Source organism: Prenolepis imparis, unplaced genomic scaffold, assembly GCF_030444845.1.
Source record: "Prenolepis imparis isolate NDT839.2.m4 unplaced genomic scaffold, iyPreImpa1.0 SCAF_2, whole genome shotgun sequence".
NCBI lineage: Eukaryota > Metazoa > Arthropoda > Insecta > Hymenoptera > Formicidae > Prenolepis > Prenolepis imparis.
In genome coordinates, this window is record NW_028141160.1 from 2,761,935 (window position 1) to 2,786,580 (window position 24,646).

General features: G+C 41.5%; 2 protein-coding genes across 2 annotated transcripts; both read left to right on the forward strand.

Annotated features, from left to right (window-relative positions):
- Positions 1 to 21,675: 21,675 nt before the first annotated feature.
- On the forward strand, positions 21,676 to 22,437 carry LOC145932802 (uncharacterized). Its single transcript, XM_083032045.1, has 4 exons — positions 21,676 to 21,745; positions 21,829 to 22,033; positions 22,094 to 22,310; positions 22,426 to 22,437. The coding sequence occupies exons 1-4, from the start codon at positions 21,676 to 21,678 to the stop codon at positions 22,435 to 22,437; spliced, it is 504 nt and encodes a 167-aa protein (XP_082888171.1).
- Positions 22,438 to 24,070: 1,633 nt separating this feature from the next.
- On the forward strand, positions 24,071 to 24,646 carry LOC145932528 (uncharacterized). Its single transcript, XM_083031521.1, has one exon. It carries the CDS (start codon positions 24,071 to 24,073, stop codon positions 24,644 to 24,646), a length of 576 nt encoding a protein of 191 aa, XP_082887647.1.

Consider the following 24,646-nt stretch of genomic DNA (forward strand, 5'->3'; position numbering starts at 1 on the left):
CTTCAAACAAGAGCGTCTGTCGGTTTTTATATATTTCATTTTTGAAAAAGAACATTCACATAAATAAGTCGAGCCAAACATAGAAAAAAATCGAAGACCGAAATTCCTAAGCCTCGGATAAGTCGCTACGTCTAAAATTTTATAAACTTCTATTCCTTTTTCCGGTCGCGTTTTAAGGGAAATATTAGATTGTAAATTGCAAAGTTCTTGTTGCAATTCTATATTTTGTTCTTCGATTTGCAGTAAAAGGATTCTCGAAAAGAATAAGATCATTTCTGAACATTTCAAAATCTCTAAACCGTGTATTAAATTGGCTAATGAGAGAATCGATTAAATAGAGATGCTTTTGAAAATTGCAGCTTTTGCCATGCTCTTCGAAAAGAACTTGACAAGATGGGAAGAAATATAAATTATCTGCCTCAATATGATTTTTAAATAATAATAATTGTCTACGGAAACAATCAATGGCGCTAACTAATTGAGAAATAACTTGATTCGTTCTTTGCAGATTCAAATTTAAAATATTTAAATGATTAGTCAAATCAGTAATAAAAGCGAGCTCACTGAGAAATTCTAAATCTTCTAGAAAAAATTTAAATTTGTCGCATTTTGTAACAGATATTTCTTGCAAAAAAAGGAAGATTTCTTTTCTTATTGTAAAAAATTTTTCTAAACATTTTCCGGCACTAAGCCAGCGGACTTCGCAATACAAAGGGACATCGGTATAAACCGCGTTATGCTCTTCGAGAAAGTGTTGAAACTTTCGATGGGAAAGAAATTTATGACCACCTTTAATAAAATTAACAATTTGCGTTACCGTTCGCAAAGCAGTACTAAGTTTAACAGCTTTCCCGCATAACGCTTCTTGATGAATAATGCAATTAATAATCGGAAATTTTAAATCTCGCTGTCTGATTTGACCGAAAAAACCAATTTTTGCGTCAGTCATCGCTTTGGCACCATCTGTTACTATAGCCGAACATTTTGTAAAATCTACATTAAATTTATAGAGAGTTTTTTCTACAGCTCTGAAGATATCTATACCCGTAGTTGTGTCATGCAAAGCAACAAAATCTAAAAGCTCCTCGACACATGAGAAATCGTTTTGGACGATTCGAGTAAAAATACTCAACTGGCTCACGTGTCGATTATCGGTGCTTTCATCAAGACACAATGACCTTAACATTCTCACCCACTCTCGTTCAGTTAAGCCTTGCTCCACCATGTGTTGCGGCCGTAAATTTTGCACAATGCTATCGATTATCTGAAAAATATGAATATTTAATATATATATCTAAACATATTGCAATATTCTGTACAATAGTTTTAAATAAATTGTACAACTTACTATTTCGGGGAGCGTACGGCGCAGAAAACCTCCAGTCATTCTTTTCACTATATTTTACTATACTTAACAGCACAAACGCTAAAAACTTTATGACGAACATCGCGGAGACAGACCCGCTCTCGGTAGGAAAAGTAGGAGATAAAATATAATGTTACATAGGATAAAATATAAAGTTACTTTTGATAAAAAGACAAAATTAGCATAAAAATTAAAGTCAACATCTGTTCATAAAACGAATTATAATATCCAAACCACCTTTGAACCACCTTCAAACCTCGATCGAACATCAATTAACCACGTTCGTACCTCGATCAATCACCTTCGAACCACCTTCGAATCTCGATCGAACATCAATCAACCACCTTCGAACATCAATCGAACCACGTTCATACATCGATCAACCACCTTCGATTCCCCCTTCGAACCATGTTCGTACCTCGATCAACCACCTTCGAATCACTTTCAAATCACGTTCGAACATCGATCGAACATCAATCAACCACCTTCGAACCTCGATTGAACATCAATCAACCACATTCAAACCTCAATCGACTACATTTAAAAATTATAACATAAGAATGCTGTCACATGCTGAAATTAATACGAGCACGTGTGGACATATAATACTTGTATGCATATGAAGAAAATGAGAGAACAAAGAGAATATTAATTTATTCAAAAAAAGGGTGTGGCGAATCATTGCGATGATTTGACCACCAATTAAATATTTTAAATACATTTTCTAAAGCGCAATTTTTTACATGTTTACCGCTACGTAGGCTATAGGTAGTATCTAAGTTGTTTAAGGTAGGAATATCTTCATAGTCTGCATCCAAGGTCTCAATAATGAAACCGTTTCTCGCATCGTCCATTATATCGGTCAACCATTCTCGCTTTTCATGGCCTTTAACGTACACAAGAGAGGATGACTCTTCTTCTTCTTGTATCATACCAGCGATAGCTGTTGTAATCAAACGCTGAGCCATGGAACGTTTCCATCTACCCATTGCAATCCATGATGATTTCGAGTCAACCATGAGGCTTGACGTCTCTCCGATTTTATGAGCACACCCTATGGTACGGGGCATGCGAAAAAATAATGTGAAACAATAAATCCTCTTCTGAGGATCGCCGCTTCCTTCACAATAAATTGTTTATTGAAAATAAATCCTTGTAGATCCACAAACGTTGGTACAACCATATTGTTGCAAGAATGTTGGACGACTGATGTCGATTGTTAAAAATCTCAATCATTTATATTACATCGGAGGAGGGGATAATTGCTGATTAAGTAATTTTACGAACTACGTTGGACAACGGACAATATTCGACAACACGATCATGCAAGATGAGACAATAGGCTGTAGTATTTGCCGGTACATCTTCCTTACATTCAAACTTTATTCTCACGTCCACGGTAGAATTTTTGACAGAATCATTTTGTCGCGAACAATCAATAACTGCAAGAGGACCGCAATGTAGAAATTTTGCTACAGTTAGTACATTCTCAATATCATACCCGTAATAAGATTTGCGAAAACGAGAGTACATATCAAACAAGAGGGCGAATCTATTTTTTTCAAAATCTAAATTTAAATCATCGTAGGGATAAGATTCCGAGTTTAGATAAAGCTTTACGTTGGTTAATTTACAATGATCGAATACAGTAACATCTTTTGTCATAATATTTTTTCTACCAGTCTGCAGTGCAAAGATCACATATCGCGGCTTTTCCAGCTGAGAAGCAGTTTTCACAGTCCATGAATGCTTGGTTGTACTATGTAGCAGAGGAAATTCGTATAGATCCCAAGCGCGAAAACTCATGTTTAAGAATTGCCCGCTTTCCAATGCTCGTAACAAGGACAGTTTATTGACCTCATTCAATAGTACATGAGGAATACGCCATTGTATCTTGAGTAATTCAATAGCAGCTTCAGCAGGTCCATACAGACCATTGTTGTCGTTGCGCGAACGTATCAAAATTAATTCGTGGCGAGCATTAATCACAACTCGCTTGTAATCTTCGCAAAATCCCAACAGCATGTTGAGCGGCACGCAAAAGTTGAACGTACAAATTTCGTTACATGACCCATTATGTGTCATATCCCATCCAGCATTCTTCAAGATTTTACTTCTCTCGGTTGTTAAAGAAACATAATTTTTCATCGTTGAAGTTATTCCAACGTTTCTGTTGCGATCAATCTCCACACCATTGAGTTCATATCGAATTTCATCAAACATGAAGGCAATACAATTATTTATTAATATCATCGTTTCATTTGCATCTATTTTAGATGTCATCAACTTTCCCTCAACATACAAAAAGCTTTCGCACGGCAACGTGTACGAATCCTGGTGGTGTATAAGTATCCGTATCTCGTCGCTATGTCCAAGCGATGTGTTAGCATATGGATTGTATGTATGTGTCTCAACCTTGACGATACGATCATCAAAGACTGGTTCACCACCAATATTCAAAATATCAATCATCTTTTCGTACGATGAATCCCAATGATTTTAAAAATTCGCGATTCAATGCGCTGAGTTTCTTTTTAGTGTAACGAGATCTCTGATTATTGTCGCTCACTGCCGCAGCTGCTCTCGCAAAAGTATTGTCCCTCGTAATGTCCCACGTAAAATTATTGTCTCTCACGTGCTCCGTATCATTTAGCACGAGAATCACACGCTAATTTTGTCGACGCCGTACGTGCAATCTTACAGTAACTTCCTCTCCTCGAAAATCCAACAATCGTCCTTCTTGATCAACAATGTTAGATCAGTAATGCTCCGTACGACGATCGGAAGATAAATGATCTGTGCAGGCGTTTCCGATATCTTATATCCTGGCGGCACGCTCGGTGAAAATTCATGTATCGTGTGTATGCGCTTGTCATTACTGTACGCACCAGTGGTGACGCTACATTCTATACGGATAATATTCACGCTAATAATATTTATAGGTAAATCCGAATCATGCCATTTGTGAGGTTGCAATATACGATTCGACGAGAATCCCAACAGCGATCCTATATTGTATGGTTTATTAAAGTTTATTCTATAGATGCATTTGATTTCGCTCTTTAGAGTATTATGATTGGCGCGAAGCGCTATTGCATCTTCATTCTGCTCTTTATTGGAAGGAATTGTGAAATTGCACGTCTCAGATACTCATCTATAGATGTATTTCGTATGATCCTTCGGGTATCGTAATTTCCTTGTCATCGTTATCAAAGTAAAATTTATTATTCTTAGAATTTACATTCGGTATCGTATGATAAGTTTCAAAATCTGTTAAACCGAGCTCATAATCACCATTCGATAAATCTATAGCTGTAAAGTAGCTTACAGCGAGAACGCTACTTTTGCCAGTCAACGTTAGTGTTAGCGACATGTTGTCAAACTGAATCGTGATGATGGATTGACAGGCTTTATATCAGCCGTTTGAAGAAATCGTAAACACAATTGTCCACAATTATTCTGGTTATAATTTTGATAGGATGTGTGATTGTATTCTATTTTCATAACATTTAAATATTGCACCAATTCTTTGGGTGGTCGTAGATTACCAAAACTATCGAAATATATTGATCGATTTCCCCTCTTTACATAAGCTACCCAATGAGTACCGGGACCATCAACGTCGTCCAAATTGACGATACCGCTCTCATTTTGTCGCACACCGTTTATCGGTAAATTATTGCGCATGAAAACACCTCTAAAGAATGGTATACGCATACGTCTTGCCAGTTGTTCTAATTGTACATTAGTTGTTACACCCACAGGCATTTTTAGCGTTTTTTTTCTTAATTGAGAATCCCTGTCCATTCTTGTATGGAGCGAGATAAACTCCACGACCTTCCATAGCGCGATTATGACGTTGCATTTCTTCAAGCTGACGTTGCGCAACCTTGCTATCATTCACAGCTTTTGCGACTCCTGCTGCTCCACCGGCCAACGAACCGAGAACTTCCAACAATGGTAAAATTGGCAAGATACCACCATGCTTCGCCACAGGCAGTATTCGTTTCTTCTTCTTTTTCAAAGATTTTTGCACCTTCATCCCCATACCGAATTTTGTCTTTGCTTTCATAGCTGCCCAAACAGTCGTAGCGGCTGCTCTTTCACCAAGAGTCGAATCTCTCGCAGTAATACGTTTTCGCGCTTTCGCAGCGAGTATATTATCAGCAACGTGTCGTTCTCTGAGGGCGTTGCTTTGAGAATATGCAATGTCGTGCTCGCGACACGCGGCATCCAATGGATTAATACCTCGATCACCTCTAGCCAATCGCTTTTCCAAATGAGTCCCCGGACCGCAAAACTGATAGCTGGGAATATCGGTAATTCGATCGGAAGCGCGTTTATCGCGCGATTAAAGAGACCACTACCTATTTTCGTTGACATTCGCTGCAATTCTTTATCATCGGCGCTGGACCGTCGATGTGCGTTTGCTGCCACGGTCGATTGTAATGTTTGAAACATCGACGACAGGTCTGAATCTCTGGATCCGCCTTTATGTGTTCCGGAAGCTTGTCCCACACAAGTAGTGGATGTGATTTTCATATCGCAATAAAAATGCTTTTGGCACAAATTGCAGCTGTTCGGCGCTTAAACCGTGAATATCGGAAGCACTTGTTAGCAGAACAAACATTTTTTCGATACTGAACGATTCATGGTTCCGCGCAGCTATAAATAGGCTCTCCAAGACTCATACATTCATTCGAGAGAAAACATGCGGTTCGTTCAGCAATCGACGATAATCAAAGTTACAAATTTCGACGATAAAACACGGTTGATGTCGGATAAAGAAATACGCAGACATGGAAACATACTGCCGAATACTATACGCGGAATCATTTGCGGTCCTTCGAATTGTGGTAAAACTAACGCATTGATTAGTTTGATAGAAAGCCCGCACGGCGTTTGCTTCGAGAACGTGTACGTATACTCGAAATCGCTTCAACAACCGAAATATCGATATTTGGAAAATTTGCTATCACCGATAGAAGAAATTGGTTATTTCACATTCTCTAATAATAGCGATGTCATTCCACCGAGTGAGGCGCTTCCGAATTCCATTTTTATCTTTGATGACGTGGCATGCGACAAGCAAGATACGATAAGAGAGTACTTTGCAATGGGGCGGCACTCGAGCGTCGACTGTTTCTATCTTTGTCAAACGTATGCCAAGATACCCAAGCATGTTGTACGTGACAATGCAAACTTATTAATTTTATTTAAACAAGATGGGACAAACTTGAAACATGTGTACAACGATCACGTAAATACAGATATGTCTTACGATAATTTTCGCGCATTTTGTCAGAAATGTTGGCAACATAAATATGGATTCGCGGCGATTGACAAGGACAATCCGTTGACTAATGGACGATACAGAAAAGGATTTAATGAATTTGCAATACCGCAAAGCAATTAGTCGCTTTCACGCATTGTACTCTGCAACGAGTCGGGACAGCGCTTCGATCCACTTGTAATTGCCATTAAGTATAAACATTTTCCACATACTGTTCTTTAAAGTACGATTAAATCTTTCCACGACCGAGGCTTTCATAACAGAATACGTCTAGTAATGATTGATGTGTTTTTTTATGAGTTTCTGCACATTCGCATTGTAAAATTCTTTCCTCTATCGGTTTGAAAATTTTTCGGGCATCTTCCATCGTCTCGAATTATCTTTGCAATCGTTTCGGACATTTCGTTTCCATTCTTACTCTTGAGCGGCACGGCCCATGCATACTTGCTCAACACATTGATAACGGTGAGTATGTAATTGTATCCTTAGTTGACTCTTGCATAAGGACGCATCTCGACCACGTCAGCTTGCCACAGGTCGTCGTTTCCACGTACTATGACGCGTCTACGCGGAAAATTTCTTCTCGCTGGAGCGTATAATTCCTCCACGAGTAGCTGCTTTTCAGAGGTGTTTGATCGAGGCATATTTGTAATAATGTGATATAATTTCACGTACAGTTCTTTATGTATCTTTTGATGTAGTCTGCGTTACAACCATTTTATCCAGCGTTAATAATAGCGCCTGCATATTCCTTTCAAGCCTGATTATTTTTTTCTCAATTTCTTTCTGTTGATCTCTCAAAAGCTTGACACTCGCTTCGACATATCATTTGTTGGCTGCATCATTATTATCTTCCGGTTGCGCTACACGTCGTATCTTGCGCGACCTTGCGTCATAGCCGGAGGCTGTTAGACACAGAGTGTTATCACGCACGTAATTTCTTAGTAATCCATTCCATTGATAATATGAATTATTATTCGACGTTCCAAGTGATAATCCAAATTTATTAATCGACATTTCGATACTACTAATATTGACAGACTGACACGTATCGTGGATGTATAGCTTATTTTATAATAATACCAGCTTCGTAAAGTTCCTCGAAAATCGACAATATTTCATTGCCGTGGGCGTTGTTGCCAGCTTGACGTGAAGCTTCGAGCAATCGCAGACGATCTACCAACACGTTGGGATCATTCCAATGCACGTAATCAATCTTATTATTGTTTAAGGTCATAGCACGCGGTATACCTTTTCCAGAATTTTTATCAGAGAATAATGGTGCGATTATATATTTATATGTGTGTCCCTTGTTACCTAATACTGGCTGATTCACATTACCATTTCGTCTGTGCGCATTTGTTCTTATTAATATACTTTTGTAATTCTGCAAGTCATTCGCAGTATTTATTTTATCGTCGGGAATTCTTTGAAAACCAACTCGTAAAGACCTGCTGTTCCAATTGTTTTGATCCATCGATAATTATATTATCATTGTTATCCACATCGAAATTTTTATTACCGAGCGTCATTCCTTTATTGATAAATTTAACACCGTATACGTAATCCATCTTGGAATTTTTATCTTGACTCAATATAGCTGTCACATATTTTTGAGCAAGTGGACCCAAGTGATTTCGCAATGAATTTTGACCCTCAGATGTTTGTAATGAATGTTGAATTGATGTCACAAGCGATTCAGGTGAAGTCTCGAAAATTTCCTCGATAGATGTCTTATCATGCAATAATTGCCTTGGCTGTACATCTTGTATCGGAATAGAAGTAGTTGCATCCAATAATTGTTGCATTCGCCTGCTTTTGATTCGCTTTGGAGTAGAAGTTATACCGGTCAATGATATATTTGATCGCTTTGTTTTAAACTCTTTTTTCTCTCCGAGCATACTCGATGGTTCAATCTTTTCTTCACCAGACTCAACACCGACTGTATTTTCAACAAGCTGTTTCAGAGGTTCAGAGATTGGTTTAAAATGCCTCTCTAATGCATCGTCCTCCTCCATTTTATCAGTTTTCAAGAAAAGATATTTTTTACGGATTGAATCGTTCGTTTTCGCAATCTCTCTCACAATCTTTTCACGATCGTTATACATCATGTTGCAATTTAGACATTGCTCGATCAATGCATCGAAAGCGACTAATTGCTTTGCGGTATTGCAAATTCATTAAATCCTTTTCTGTATCGTCCATTAGTCAACGGACTGTCCTTGTCAATCGCCGCGAATCCATATTTATGTTGCCAACATTTCTGACAAAAAGCGCGAAAATTATCGTAAGACATATCTGTATTTACGTGATCGTTGTACACATGTTTCAAGTTTGTCCCATCTTGTTTAAATAAAATTAATAAGTTTGCATTGTCACGTATAAGATGCTTGGGTATCTTGGCATACGTTTGACAAAGATAGAAACAGTCGACGCTCGAATGTCGTCCCATTGCAAAGTACTCTCTTATCGTATCTTGCTTGTCGCACGCCACGTCATCAAAGATAAAAATGGAATTCGGAAGCGCCTCACTCGGTGGAATGACATCGCTATTATTAGAGAATGTAAAATAACCAATTTCTTCTATCGGTGAAAGCAAATTTTCCAATATTGATATTTCGGTTGTTGAAGCGATTTCGAGTATACGTACACGTTCTCGAAGCAAACGCCGTGCGGGCTTTCTATCAAACTAATCAACGCGTTAGTTTTACCACAATTTGAAGGACCGCAGATGATACCGCGTATAGTATTTGGTAGAAATACGCAGACATGTTTCCATGTCTGCGTATTTCTTTATCCGACATCAACCGTGTTTTATCGTCGAAATTTGCAACTTTGATTATCGTCGCTTGCCGAACGAACCGCATGTTTGCTCTCGAATCAGACGAATGAGTCATGACGGGTCTATTTATAGCGATGCATCGGGTGAAAACAGCTCAGTATTGAAAATGTTGCTCTATCTGTCGGTTAAGACTGAAATTCTCGAGCTTACTGCCGAACAGTTGAAGTTTATTCCCAAGATTGTTTTACTGCAAAACTTTGGCGATTACGTGGAACTATTGTGGGACAAGCTTCCCGAATATATAAAAGCTGATTCGGTGGTTCAACAATATCGTCGATGCATGCGACATTATAATTTGCCGTGGCAACGAACACATATCGACGGTCCAGCGCCGTTGATAAAAAATTGTGGCGAATGTCGGCGATAATTGTAAAGGGTAGTGATCTGTTTAATGTGCTATAAACGCTATAAACGCACTATAAACGCGCTACAAACGTGCTAAAAACGCACTTCCTATCGAATTACATATTCCCGGTTATCAGTTTTGCGGTCCGGGGACTCATTTGGAAAAGCGATTGGCTAGAGGTGATCGAGGTATTAATCCATTGGATGTCACGTGTCGCGAGCACGATATTGCGTATTCTCGAAGCAACGCCCTCAGAGAACGACACGTTGCTGATAAAATACTCGCTGCGAAAGCGCGAAAACGTATTACTGCGAGAGATTCGACTCTTGGTGGAAGAGCAGCCGCTACGACTGTTTGGGCAGCTATGAAAGCAAAGACAAAATTCGGTATGGGGATGAAGGTGCAAAAATCTTCGAAAAAGAAGAAGAAACGAATACTGCCTGTGGCGAAGCGTGATGGTATCTTGCCAATTTTACCATTGTTGGGAGTTCTCGGTTCGTTGGCCGGTGGAGCAGCGGGAGTCGCAAAGGCTGTGAATGATAGCAAGGCTGCGCAACGTCAGCTTGAAGAAATGCAACGTCATAATCGCGCTATGGAAGGTCGTGGAGTTTATCTCGCTCCATACAAGCGTGGACAGGGATTCTCAACTAAGAAAAAAAAACGTCGAAAAAAAACGCTAAAAATGCCTGTGGGTGTAACAACTAATGTGCAATAAGAACAACTGGCAAGACGTATGCGTATACCATTCTTTAGAGGTGTTTTCATGCGCAATAATTTACCGATAAGCGGTATACGACAAAATGAAAGCGGTATTGTAAATTTGGATGACGTTGATGGTTCCGGTACCCATTGGGTAGCATATGTAAAGAGAGGAAATCGAGCAATATATTTCGATAGTTTTGGTAATCTTCAACCACCCAAAGAATTGGTGCAATATTTAAATGTTACGAAAATAGAATACAATCACACATCCTATCAAAATTATAATCAGAATAATTGTGGACAATTGTGTTTACGATTTCTTCAAACGACTGATATAAAGCCTGTCAATGCATCATCACGATACAGTTTGACAACATGTCGCTGACACTAACGTTGACTGGCAAAAGTAGTGTTCTCGCTGTAAGCTACTTTCCAACTATAGATTTATCGAATGGTGATTACGAGCTCGGTTTAACAGACTTTGAAACTTATCATACGATACTGAATGTGAATTCTAAGAATAAGAAATTTTACTTTGATAACGATGACAAGGAAATTACGATACCCGAGGGATCATACGAATTACGAGCTATAGATGAGTATCTGAGACGTGCAATTTCACAATATCCTTCCAATAAAGAGCAGAATGAAGATGCAATAGTGCTTCGCGCCAATCACAATACTCTAAAGAGCGAAATCAAATGCATCTATAGAATAAACTTTAATAAAGCATACAATATAGGATCGCTATTGGGATTCTCGTAGAATCGTATATTGCAACCTCAAAAATGGCATGATTCGGATTTACCTATAAATATTATTAGTGTGAATATTATTCGTATAGAATGTTGCGTCACCACTAGTGCGTATAGTAATGACAAGCGCGTATACACGATACAAGAATTTTCACTGAGCGTGCCGCCTGGATATAAGATATCGGAAACGCCTGCACAGATCATTTATCTCCCGATCGTCGTACGGAGCATTACTGATTTAACGATACGTATTGTTGATCAAGAAGGACGATTGTTGGATATCCGAGGAGAGGAAATTACTGTAAGAATGCACGTACGGCGTCGGAAAAATTTGCGTGTGATGCTTGTGCTAAATGATACGGAGCACGTGAGAGACAATAATTTTACGAGGAACAAAACGAGGGACAATACTTTTGTGAGAGCAGCTGCGGCGGCGGCAGTGAGCGATAATAATCAGAGATCTCGTTACACTAAAAAGAAACTCAGCGCATTGAATCGCGAATTTTTAAAATCATTGGGATTCATCGTACGAAAAGATGATTGACATTTTGAATATTGGTGGTGAGCCAGTCTTTGATGATCGTATCGTCAAGGTTGAGACACATACATACAATCCATATGCCAACACATCGCTTGGACATAGCGACGAGATACGGATACCTATACACCACCAGGATTTGTACACGTTGCCGTGCGAAAGCTTTTTGTATATTGAGGGAAAGTTGACGACATCTAAAATAGATGCAAATGAAATGATGATATTAACAAATAATTGTGTTGCGTTCATGTTTGATGAAATTCGATATGAACTCGATGGTGTGGAGATTGATCGCAACAGAAACGTTGGAATAACTTCAACGATGAAAAATTATGTTTCTTTAACAACCGAGAGAAATAAAATCTTGAAGAATGCTGGATAGGATATGACACATAATGGGTCATGTAACGATACTTGTATGTTCAACTTTTGCGTGCCGCTCAACATGCTATTGGGATTTTGCGAAGATTACAAGCTAGTTGTGATTAATGCTCGCCACGAATTAATTTTGATACGTTCGCACAACGACAACAATTGTCTGTACGGACCTGCGGAAGCTGCTATTGAATTACTCAAGATACAATGGCGTATGCCCCATGTACTATTGAATGAGGTCAATAAACTGTCCTTGCTACGAGCATTGGAAAGCGGGCGATTCTTAAACATGAGTTTTCGCGCTTGGGATCTATACGAATTTTCTCTGCTACATAGTACAATCAAGCATTCGTGGACTGTGAAAACTGCTTCTCAGCTGGAAAAGCCGCGATATGTTATCTTTGCACTGCAGACTGGTAGAAAAAATATTATGACAAAAGATGTTACTGTATTTGATCATTGTAAATTAACCAACGTTAAGCTCTATCTAAACTCGGAATCTTATCCCTACGATGATTTAAATTTAGATGATGAGAAAAATAGATTTGCCCTCTTGTTTGATATGTACTCTCGTTTTCGCAAATCTTATTATGGGTGTGATATTGAGAATGTACTAACTATCGCAAAATTTCTTCATTGCGGTCCTTTAGCAGTTATTGATTGTTCGCGACAAAATGAATCTGTCAAAAATTCTACCGTGGACGTGAGAATAGAGTTTGAATGTAAGGAAGATGTACCAGCAAATACTACAGCCTGTTGTCCCATCTTGCACGATTGTGTTGTCGAATATTGTCCGTTGACCAACATAGTTCGTAAAATTACTTAATCAGCAATTATCCCCTCCTCCGATGTAATATAAATGATTGAGATTTTTAACAATCGACGTCAGTGGTCCAACATTCTTGCAACAAAATGGTTGTACCGACGTTTGTGGACCTGCAAGGATTTATTCTCAATAAACGATTTCTCGTGAAGGAAGCGGCGATTCTGAGAAGAGGATTCATTGTTTCACATTATTTTTTCGCATGTCCCGTACCATGGCGTGTGCTTACACAATCTGAAAGACGTCAAGCCTCATGGTTGATCAGAAATCATCATAAACTGCAATGGGAAGATGGAAACGTTCCATATAGCATGGCTCAGTGTTTGATTACAACAGCTATCGCTGGCGGGGTACAGGAAGAAGAAGAGTCATCCTCTTTCGTGTACGTAAAAGGACTTGAAAAGCAAGAATGGTTGACCGATATATTGGACGATGCGAGAAACGGTTTCACTATTGAGACCTTGGATGCAAACTATGAAGATATTCCTGCCTTAGGCGAATTAGATCCTACATACAGCCTACGTTGTGAAAAACATGTAAAAAATTGTGCTTTGCAAAATGTATTTAAAACATTTAATTGGTGGTTGAATCATCGCAATGAATCACCACACCCTTTTTTTGAATTAATTAATATTAAAATAATATTCTCTTTGTTCTCTCATTTTCCTCATACACATACAAGTATTGTATGTCCGCACGTGCTCGTATTAATTTCAGTATGCGACAGCATTCTTATGTTATAATTTTTAAATTTAGTCGATTGAGGTTTGAATGTTGTTGATTGATGTTCGATCGATGTTCGAAGGTGGTTGATTGATGTTTGATCGAGGTTCGAAGGTGGTTCGAAAGTGGTTCGAAGGTGGTTGATCGAGGTACGACAGTGGTTCGATTGATGTTCGAAGGTAGTTGATTGATGTTCGCTCGAGGTTCGAATGTGGTTTGGAGGTGGTTCGAAGGTGGTTCGAAGGTGATTTGCATATTATAATTCGTTTTATGAACAGACGTTGACTTTAATTTTTATGCTAACTTTTGTCTTTTTATCAAAAGTAACTTTATATTTTATCCTATGTAACATTATATTTTATCTCCTACTTTTCCTACCGAGAGCGGGTCTGTCTCCGCGATGTTCGTCATAAAGTTTTTAGCGTTTGACGTGTCAAAGCGTGAAAAAAGAGTGTAAAACAGTTATTAAAAATGGAATTTATTGGAGAGATAGTGCGCCATGACGATAGGCCCAGGTGGGTCGATATGATTTTTCATGACGATCGACCCATGTATCACGACTTGTGGTATGAGTCGGAGCGTGAGGTGCATATTAGGTGGGTGGATAGGTCGGGAATATGACCAATTTTATAATGATCAGCTGTGGGGCGACATGGAGGAAGAGGTCCCTTACGGTGAATGGGACGATGTGTGCTGCCTTCGCCAGTTGTTCGGGGAGGAACCTTATCCTCCCGAACCTGTCCCGGAACCATTATGGGTCTAGTAAGTATTTCTTTTCAATTATAAATTATTAAAATAAAAATTAATTAATAAAATAAATAATAATATATTTAATAAAAAATTTCTATCATGTAGGAGTTCCGCCCTGCCGCCTCGCAGCCACCGCCCCACCACCTCGCAGCCTCCGCCTCATACCTTGTGGTATGACTTGTGTTATGATTATATACAGGGTGTCCGGTAATAGTCGCATCAACCGTTGTGTGCAGGTAGAGCTAGTTAAACCGAGTAGAAAAGTCCTCTACCATTTTGCGATATTCTCAATAATAAGAGAGAAATAAATTAAAGAAAATCAGCCAATTCGCGCGATGATAAGCGTGCGGCGAGAAGAGACAGCCCACTCGGGGGTCCAGAGTTAGCGCTACTCGTATGGAGTTACTGTCTTTTGTAAAGCGCTCATCCCCGCTTCATCGCGCGCTTAGCAACCGTGTAACATTATACTGTTTCTTTTCGCCGCATGCTTAGTAACGACATAAAACTGGGCTGTCTCTTCTCGCCGTCGTCACGCGAATTGGCCGACCTTTATTAATTAATATCTCTCTTATTATTGAGAATATCGCAAAATGGTAGAGGACTTTTCTACTCGGTTTAACTAGCTCTACCTGCACACGACGGTTGATGCGACTATTACCGGACACCCTGTATACTTGGGTCGATCGACACGAAAAATCATATCGACCCACCTGGGCCGATCATCATGACGCAACCATCACATTATGTCATATGTATATATTATTTTATATTATATAATCTTACACACACACACACACACAAATGTATAATACACTTGATACATATTAAAATTGTTATTATTTTAAAAATGTATATTTTATTTTAGATTATAAGATGCGCTACCTCGCCTCGCGACATCTCTCTGCTTCTCGCGATCGCTATCTCTCTCGCTCTTGCATATATGCCTCTCTTGCGCTATCTCTCTCCTTCGCGTGCGTCATCTCTCTCTCGCGTTCGCCTCGCGCTCTCCTTCGCGTCATCTCCTTCGCGTTCCTCTCTCCCCGCGGACCCCTCACCCATAAAGCTTCATGCGGTCTTTCGCGGATTCCCCTCTCCCCGCGGACCCCTCACCCAAAAAGCTTCATGCGGTCTTTCGCGGATTCCTCTTTCCCCGCGGACCCCTCGCGGACCCGGCACCTAAATCGCGGACGCTTCCCCCTCCCAGCGGCCCCATCGCGGTACATCGCGGTACATCGCGGACGCCTCCCCCTCCCCGTGTGACGTCATTCCCCCTCCCCGCGTGACGTCATTCCTCCCCCGCGTGACGTCATTCCCCCGCGCCATAGGTTCCCCTCGCCCCTCACCCCCCTCAGAGGACCTGAGTTAGAATTGGCATAGTATCACTACTCAAATGATTTACAATTTTCCCTGTTCAGTATATAATTCCGTTTGGTGTACTTAAGAACTAGATATTATACAACTAAAAGTCCCTATATCGCAGCACCTCTTTATATGATATTCTTTACCAACATTCGAAGACTTTTACAATTCTCTATGAGGTTCCATAAGGTAGTCCAACTACCCATTATCACAATAATTATACAAATATATAAGGGTCGATTGCTCCAACCCCCCGGCAAACCCCATCCGACAGGCAGCACACCATCGCCTCCTTTCAAAAACAGTTCCAAAAAAGAGACGAAGACACGCCCCCCGCCGGCATAACACACCAAGAAGCCGGAACAACCTTTTATCTTTTGCACGTAACAATATCTTTATTATATTATATAATTGATCTGGAGTCCCTTTTTTGTCGCTGGAGAAATCCTTTATGGATACCTGTGGCCCTCGGGAAAGGACCACGGGTTATGTGGGACTCCTTTTCCTCATCCCAGCCAGTAGTAGTCCTGGCCGTGATGGAGAGTAGGCTACCTCACTAAAACTCCAGCGGGTGTCCTTCACGGGCGTTAGGTAGGAGGCCCGGAGAATGCTGGTATCCCATGCCTTCTCCGAGCCCCCCCCCCCCGCCTTTCCTTTCCCGGGAGGGTGAGACTTGTGAGCCCCACCCTTCTCCCCGCCATTGTGCGGGCCGTCGCCGTTGCGACGCAGAGGGACACCACCTCCACGTCGCGCCCTCCCGGTGTTAGTCGGGGGGGGGCGGGGTCGGGACCCAGCAAATTACCCGCTCGAGCCCCGGCCATCCCGTATCACGCGGCTGTGGTCCCCTCCGCCCCCAAGAGGGGCAGCGGATTCGACCGTCAGCCCTCCTTCGAGGTTCGGGCGGTTCAATCCGACTTCAGCGTCGGGTTGACCCGCCCTTATCCCTCCCGCGAGGCTGTAGGGGGGGGAGCCCGGCGCTTGAGCGCGCCGCGTCCCCCCCCCGACAGCCTCATCCTGGGTCCCCGTTGTGGCCGGGAGGCCCAGGGTTCGAGGCGACCCCCCCCGCACCAGGCCCATCGGGACTAGGTCCCGGCATGCACGGGGAGGAAGGGGCGCCTCCTCCTCCTCCTCATCTTCGCTGTTATGCGGGCGCCTCCTTCTCCTTCTCGCTTTCTCCCTCTCTCTCTCTCTCGGGGCCCCCTCCTCGCCGAGGCAACCATGTGGGGTCGTCCCACACCTCTCGGGACACAGGTGAGAGGGGGCGTCTTCCCCGCCTCCTCCGTCTTTCCCGCTCCCTCTCAGCCTCCTCCTTCTGCGACAGGGTTATGTCCATTGTACATGACATTTTTCAGTTTGCGAGTGGCACTGAACTTTTCCGCCCAGACAGGGGCCCCGTACAGGGCCATTGCATGTACCGTCCCGGCGTACAAACGACGAGCCCTCCCGTCAGGTCCCCCCATGTTCGGCAGCAACCGGCATATGGCCATTGCTGCCTTATCTACCTTGGGGGCCAGACGACGGAAGTGCTCGTCGAAGGTCCAACGGCCGTCCAGGTAGAGACCCAGATATTTGATATGGGTCCCCACCTCGACGGGGGCGTTATCCACCATGATTTGTGCTCTCGGCGGCGCCCCGTGTTTCCCATCGTGAAAGAAAACCGCTTCGGTTTTCCGGGGCCCCACTTTGAGCCCAATCCCTCGAATGGAGTGCACAACCCTTGCCGTGGCTGAGTTGGCGTTAGCCACGGCTTCCCCCCAGCTATCTCCCTCGACCAGCACTAGTGTGTCATCGGCATAACACACCATGCTGCAGCCGAGGGGGAAGGCAGTCCTGAGGATGACGTTATATGCAAGGTTCCACAGCAGGGGGCCCAAGACAGACCCCTGTGGAACCCCGCACGTCATCCTTCTCGTCCTTTCCTCAGCCTCACGGTCGACATATACTATGTTCCTCCCCTGGAAGTAGTCCCTGATAACATTGGCCAGGTATGGGGGAACCCTGTGGTAATTAAGGGAATCCCCCACCCTGGGCCAGGGCAGGGTGTTAAACGCGTTGGAAATATCCAACGAGACTGTGAATAACACCTTGCCCCTTTCCTTCGCGGCCTCCGTCGCCGAGCGGACCCTGAGAATTGCATCTATTGTTGACCGCTCGGCACGGAAACCATATTGGTCCTCACTGATGTTTGGACCCCTTCAGGTGAGGTGATGGACGAGGCGTTCTGCGATTATTCTCTCGAAAATTTTTCCCGCCTCGTCCAATAAACATATCGGCCGGTAGGCTGAGGATTGGTCTGGTGACTTGCCTTTCTTAGGAAGGAGCACAATCTGTGCCCTCTTCCAAGCTGGGAGGAATATACCTTCCCTGAGGCAGCTGTTGAACAGCTGCCTCATTCTCTCCCCGAGGTCTTTATGGGCAAGGGCCCAGATCCTGCCGTGAACGCCATCAGCCCCAGGGGCTTTTCCCCCCTTAATCCTCCTGATGGCGTTCTTTAGCTCTCCTCCCGTGACATCCCATTCGTCCTCCCGCCACTCCTGCTCCCTCCGCGCGAAGGGCTCATCTTCTTGTCCCTCCAGCGTCGGGAACAAGGTGTCAATGATTCTCTGGACGAATTGGGGGTCCATTGTTTCCGTGAGAGGAGACCCGCCTCCTTCAAGCTTATTTAAAATTATTTTATATGGTCTCCTCCACGGATCCTCGTCAAGGAAGGAGAGCAAATCTCTCCATTGATCTGGAGTCCTCATAACGTATCGGGAATCAGGACGAACGTTTGCTTGATTATCAACCTGTCTCCTTGTCTCAGCGAATGAAATATTGTCCAACGCCATTGATCTCACAATGATAGCGTGTCTGGCATAACTAAAACACGACCTGTCCAGTGTAGAATGGTCCCCATGACAATTAACACACTTTCTCTTTGCCGTGCACCGTTCTTCCTTGGAAGTGGTATGGGGCTCACTGCATGTAAGACACCTTGCCTCATTTTCACATGTCCTAGCGATATGACCAATCCGTCCACATATAAAGCATATTTTGACTGTCGAAATATATGGAAGCTCTTGGATCCTTACTCTCCAGATCTTTATATACTCTGGAAGGGAACTGCCTTTAAACTCCACGCAGACTGTATTAGCCTCCTCCCATTTCCCTGATTGTCTATTTCTTTTCTTCAAACGGAAAGCATTCACAACTTTAAGGTCATTCTCTCTCTCAATACACTCCTGTATTTTTTGCATTGACACATCAGCTGGGATCCCTTGGATGACTCCCTTTCTTCTAGTTAAGAAGCCAGGTATGAAACCCTCCATGTTTCTGTCATTTAAAAAACTATTTTTATTTACGTTCAACTTTTATGTGCTGCTATAACTTCTCCAACTACAGATCTTTATAGACTGACGGGTCACTTATAATAATGTTGCTCCCCTCTTGATTTTTAATTCTACATCTCTCTTGTTCTAAGTGGAGTATCATGTCTCGGCTAGCTCATCATTTTTTTACATCTATAGAGCGAAGAAAGAGTTTTGCCGACTATGCATATCTTATTGGGAAAAATAATTTAACACAGATTAACATTAAAATAATTTATTTCTTAGAAGCATCGTGAAGAATATCATTTACAGCACAAGTTAATAATTCACAATCAATAAGTGATTCGTTGTCAAACATATGACTTTCACGTACTGTCTTTGCGGCATTGCTCGCATTGCAGATATTATTACTTTGTAAAATATTTACAAATTGTTTAAACTTTTCAGTAACACTATGCGTATTTTCACACAGCCAGAAATACATATGATCTATACATTTTTCAAAATTGAATAAATGTAGTAACGTTGATGGTTTCATATACAAAGTATTATTAGATAATGTAATTTTTATAATTTTTGAAGTAGATGTGTTAACCATTTCAAGTGTCAGATTACATATCCATAGCGGAGTTTCAGTTAGCCGCTCAATATTCGCTCGTTTTTACATTAGCGACTTCCATGTTTCAATAGGCAATATTATTTGATTGCCTCGATTATCATCAATAGCCAATTCCACATAAGATATGACTCCAACACAGATTCCAATTTCCAAATATTTATATGACGTCGGGGTCAAAGCGTATCTTCTTCCAAGTATACGAACCGCACGACGAGAGAAAGCACTATAAAATTGTGTTTATTTAAAAATCATTATTTGACAAAAAATAAAATGCTTTAAATTAATCGAAACTTACATGTCACATTTATTCTTAGGAATTTCTTGTATTGGAACGTAATAATTCATGCTGGCGGACTTTTAAAAGAACCTTTCGCACAAGTGATTGATATAATACTAAATCATTTTTTCCAATTTTCCATGGTTACATTACAATGGGGTGTGGATTATTGCTGACGCGATATTATTTTCAACCAATCGAAGCGCCAATGTACGGCCGCTATGATATCATTTTGAGATAATATCGTCAAGTAAAAATGTATCAATTTCAAGACCGATGCATCAGAGCCGTACGTTACAAAATCACAATTATCTGAGCGCTGGCTGCTAATATCTTGAGACAAATCTCGCGAAATGTGCAAAAATGTATCACGAGCGCCAATGTACGGCCGCTAAGACATCATCTTGAGATAATATCGTCAAGATGTAAAAATGTATCAATTTCAAGACCGATGCATCAGAGCCGTACGTGACAAAATCACAATTATCTGATTTGCAAAAATGTATCAAAGCGCCAATACATGGCCGCTATGACATCATCTTGAGACAAATCTCACGAAATGTGCAAAAATTAATTTCAAGCATTGATACTATTACATTCATAGGTGACAAAATTGCAATTTTTGAGCGCCGATGCATGGCCGCTATGACATCATCTTGAGACGAATCTCGCGAAATGTGCAAAATGTCTCAATTTCAATGCCGATGCATCAAAGCGCCAATGTACGGCTGCTCTTGCATCATCCTCAGATGAAATATTAGATGTAAAAATGCAACAGATCTAAAATTGTCGAGCGCCAATGATCTCTACAATCAAATAAAATGGTTGTAAGGAGGCATACTATGTTAGTATCATTGTCAGAGGTTCAGGAAGAGCATCTAAAAAATGGCGCTACAAGAAGCAAGTTTGTTGGAGCAAGCCACAAGGGTGAATTCGGTGGAAGAATATATTGTGTGGGAGCAGCAATGTGACGAATACATCGAATCACTGGAAGAACAAAGTCGAATAAAACGTCCACGATTACCGATCGGAGTTCGACAATCGCTTGTCTCCCAAATCGCGCGTCTCGAAGGGTTGAAGAATTCGGTACGCAACCGTTTCATACACGCAGGTACCGGAAGCGAGAAGATAGACTCATATGGCGAGAGATTGATACGGCGTTCGAGAGCCGCATCTTGACTGGTGCGGTGATAAACAGCAATCACATCGAACCTCGTCAATTTCTCGAGGATGCCAAAGACATTGTGATCGGACACGTGCAAAAAGTGTTGCAAAAACACACTAGTGTGAAAGTGAACACTGTGTTTAATGGCGAGTTCGTGTCGGGCGATAAGCGCGCCAATAAAACTATCAATACGAAAAACTATGAACTCTTTCGCACGTCCGATTTACGCGAATGGTACGATCACCGCGTTATCGAGCCCACGCTAGCATCGCTAGAAGAATTTCAGGAACGTGATAGTGGTTGGGCATTGTCGCGAATAATCAATTTAATTGTAAATATCAACAAGTACAATGCAATGCGCGCGGGACGTCACATTAAATTACCGCGAGAAATAATGAACAAAAGAGCAGTGGTGAACGTGCAATCTAGAGACAATGCATGTTTTGCATGAGCAGTTGTCGCTGCTCTATATCCTGCTGAAAGAAAAGTGGAACGGGAATCTTCGTATCCTCATTACACGACAGTGCTAAATTTCCAGGACATTGAGTTTCCAGTAACTGTGAATCAAATTAAAAAGTTTGAACTAGCAAACAATATCTCAATCAACGTGTACAATATCGAAAACGGCATCGTCCCGATACATCTTTCGGAGCAAAAAAAAGACAGACATGTCAACCTGCTGTACGTGCAAGACAGCAACAGCGTTGGACATTTCGCATGGATCAAGAATCTATCCCGACTTGTCAACTCGCAATTGAGCAAAGACAAATGTAGAAAATATATCTGCGATCGGTACGTATATTTATTGCAAATTATATAAAATAATCTTACTATAAAATTGTAATTTTACAGATGCTTGCATTATTTCGGATCGGAGGACAAGTTGCAGTCACACATGGTAGACTGTGGAGAAATGAACGAGTGTGCTATCCGGTTACCGAGCGATAAGGACAAGTGGCTATTGTTTAACAACTACACCAGGAAAGAGCGGCTTCCATTTGTGGTGTACGCCGACTTGGAATGTGAGTTGATAAAGACCGAAGAAGCCAAAAATTACCAACATCACAGGGTATTCAGGATCGCTTATTATATACATTGCTCGTACGACAACTCATTATCTGCGTATCATTCTCGTCGTAGCACCGATTGCGTTTCATGGTTCGCCGAACAATTTAAAAATTTAGCGCAACGCGTAAAGACAATTTTAACGACAAATATCCCCATGGTAAATTTAACATCGGACGAGTGGGAAAAATTTCACAGCGCGACGCATTGTCACATATGCGAAAAATCGTTTGTGCAAGATGATACACGCGTACGAGATCATTGCCATCTGACTAGACGATACAGGGGTCCCGCGCACTCAAACTGTAATCTAAATTATAAAGAACCATTTTGTATTCCGATAGTTTTTCATAATTTATCAGGTTATGACGCACATTTCATTATCGAGAATATAGCTACAGCGTTCGAAGGGAGCATCGAATTAATTCCGATAACAAAAGAAAAATATATTTCATTCACAAAAACCGTCAAACTCGAACAAGATAATTCAAAAAATCATATTAAATTACGTTTCATTGATTCGTATAAATTTCTCGCTACAAGTCTCGATAAATTGGCATCTTTTTTGGCTAAAGACAAACTGAAAATTTTACAATCGGAATTTCAAAATTTATCGATCGAAAATTTCAATCTATTGACACGGAAGGGTGTCTTTCCATACGAATATATAGACTGCGTGAACAAGTTGCAAGATACGCGTTTACCGCCGCGCGAATCATTCTATAGTTCCTTGACCGGTGACACAATATCCGAGAGCGATTACGCGCACGCCGAGAACGTCTGGAAGCACCTCTCCCTTCAAACGCTGGGCGAATATAGCGATCTATATTTAAAAATTGATGTCCTGTTATTAGCCGATATTTTTGAAAATTTCCGCGATAGTTGTATTAAAAGTTATGGGCTCGATCCCGCATATTATTATACTCTTCCCGGGTATACATGGGATGCCATGTTAAAACATACAAATATTACGTTCGAATTGCTCACCGATATCGACATGGTTATGTTTATCGAACGAGGTATACGCGGCGGTCTAAGTCAATGTTCTAACAGATACGCGCATGCTAATAACAAGTACATGCAGTCGTACGATACATCGAAACCATCATCGTATCTCATGTATTTTGATGTAAATAATTTGTATGGATGGGCAATGTGTCAACCATTGCCTTATGCCGATTTTCGATGGGTCGACGATGTATCAAATTTTAACGCATCATCTATCGCGCTCGATTCGTCTACAGGCTACATCCTAGAAGTAGATTTAGAGTATCCGCAGCATCTTCACGATACGCACACTGACCTACCGTTTTGTCCGACACGTGACAAACCACCCGGCAAGCGGGAAGATAAGCTTCTCGCAACGCTATACAACAAGAAGCGATACGTGATACACTACCGCAACCTGCAGCAATGTACGCGACACGGCCTTCGCGTTACAAAAATACATCGCGTATTACAATTGACTCAATCTCCATGGCTCCGTAATTATATCGAACTCAACACACAATTTAGCAGACAAGCAAGAAATGATTTTGAAAAAAATTTATACAAATTAATGAACAATGCGGTATTTGGGAAACGATGGAAAACGTGCGTAATCATGTCGATGTAAAATTATTGACAAAGTGGGAGGGAAGATATGGCGCAGAGGCAATGATTGCGAAACCAAATTTCCATAGTAGAAGCATCTTTTCGGAAAATCTAATCGCTGTAGAATTACGTAAACTTGAGGTGAATTTTTACAAACCAATCTATGTCGGCATGTGCATACTCGACATCTCCAAAACGTGTTTGTATGAGTTTCATCACGAGTACATGTCACCGCTGTATCATGACAGATGCCGGGTAATGTACACCGACACAGACAGCCTAATATATCACATTGAGTGCGAAGACATGTATGAGAATATGAAGCGCGACGTAAGCAAATTTGATACGAGCGATCACGCTGCAGACAATGCGTACGGTATACCCCTCGTGAATAAAAAAGTACCCGGCCTAATGAAGGACGAAAATAATGGCGCGATTATGACCGAATTTGTAGGGCTTAGAGCAAAAATGTACGTTTTGCGAGTGGATGGTAAGAAGGATACGAAAAAAGTAAAAGGTGTCAAGAGTAACGTTGTCGCGAGAACGATAACATTTGATGATTATACGCGGTGTCTGAATGAAGAGATTGAAATGATGCGTCAGCAGTCTTGCATAAGATCCAAGTTGCATAAGGTATACACCATTCGCGAGACAAAAATTGCCCTAAGTCCGTACGATGACAAGCGATATATCGTACCTGGAACCACCGAAACATTGCCATGGGGACATTATAAAATACCATTGTAA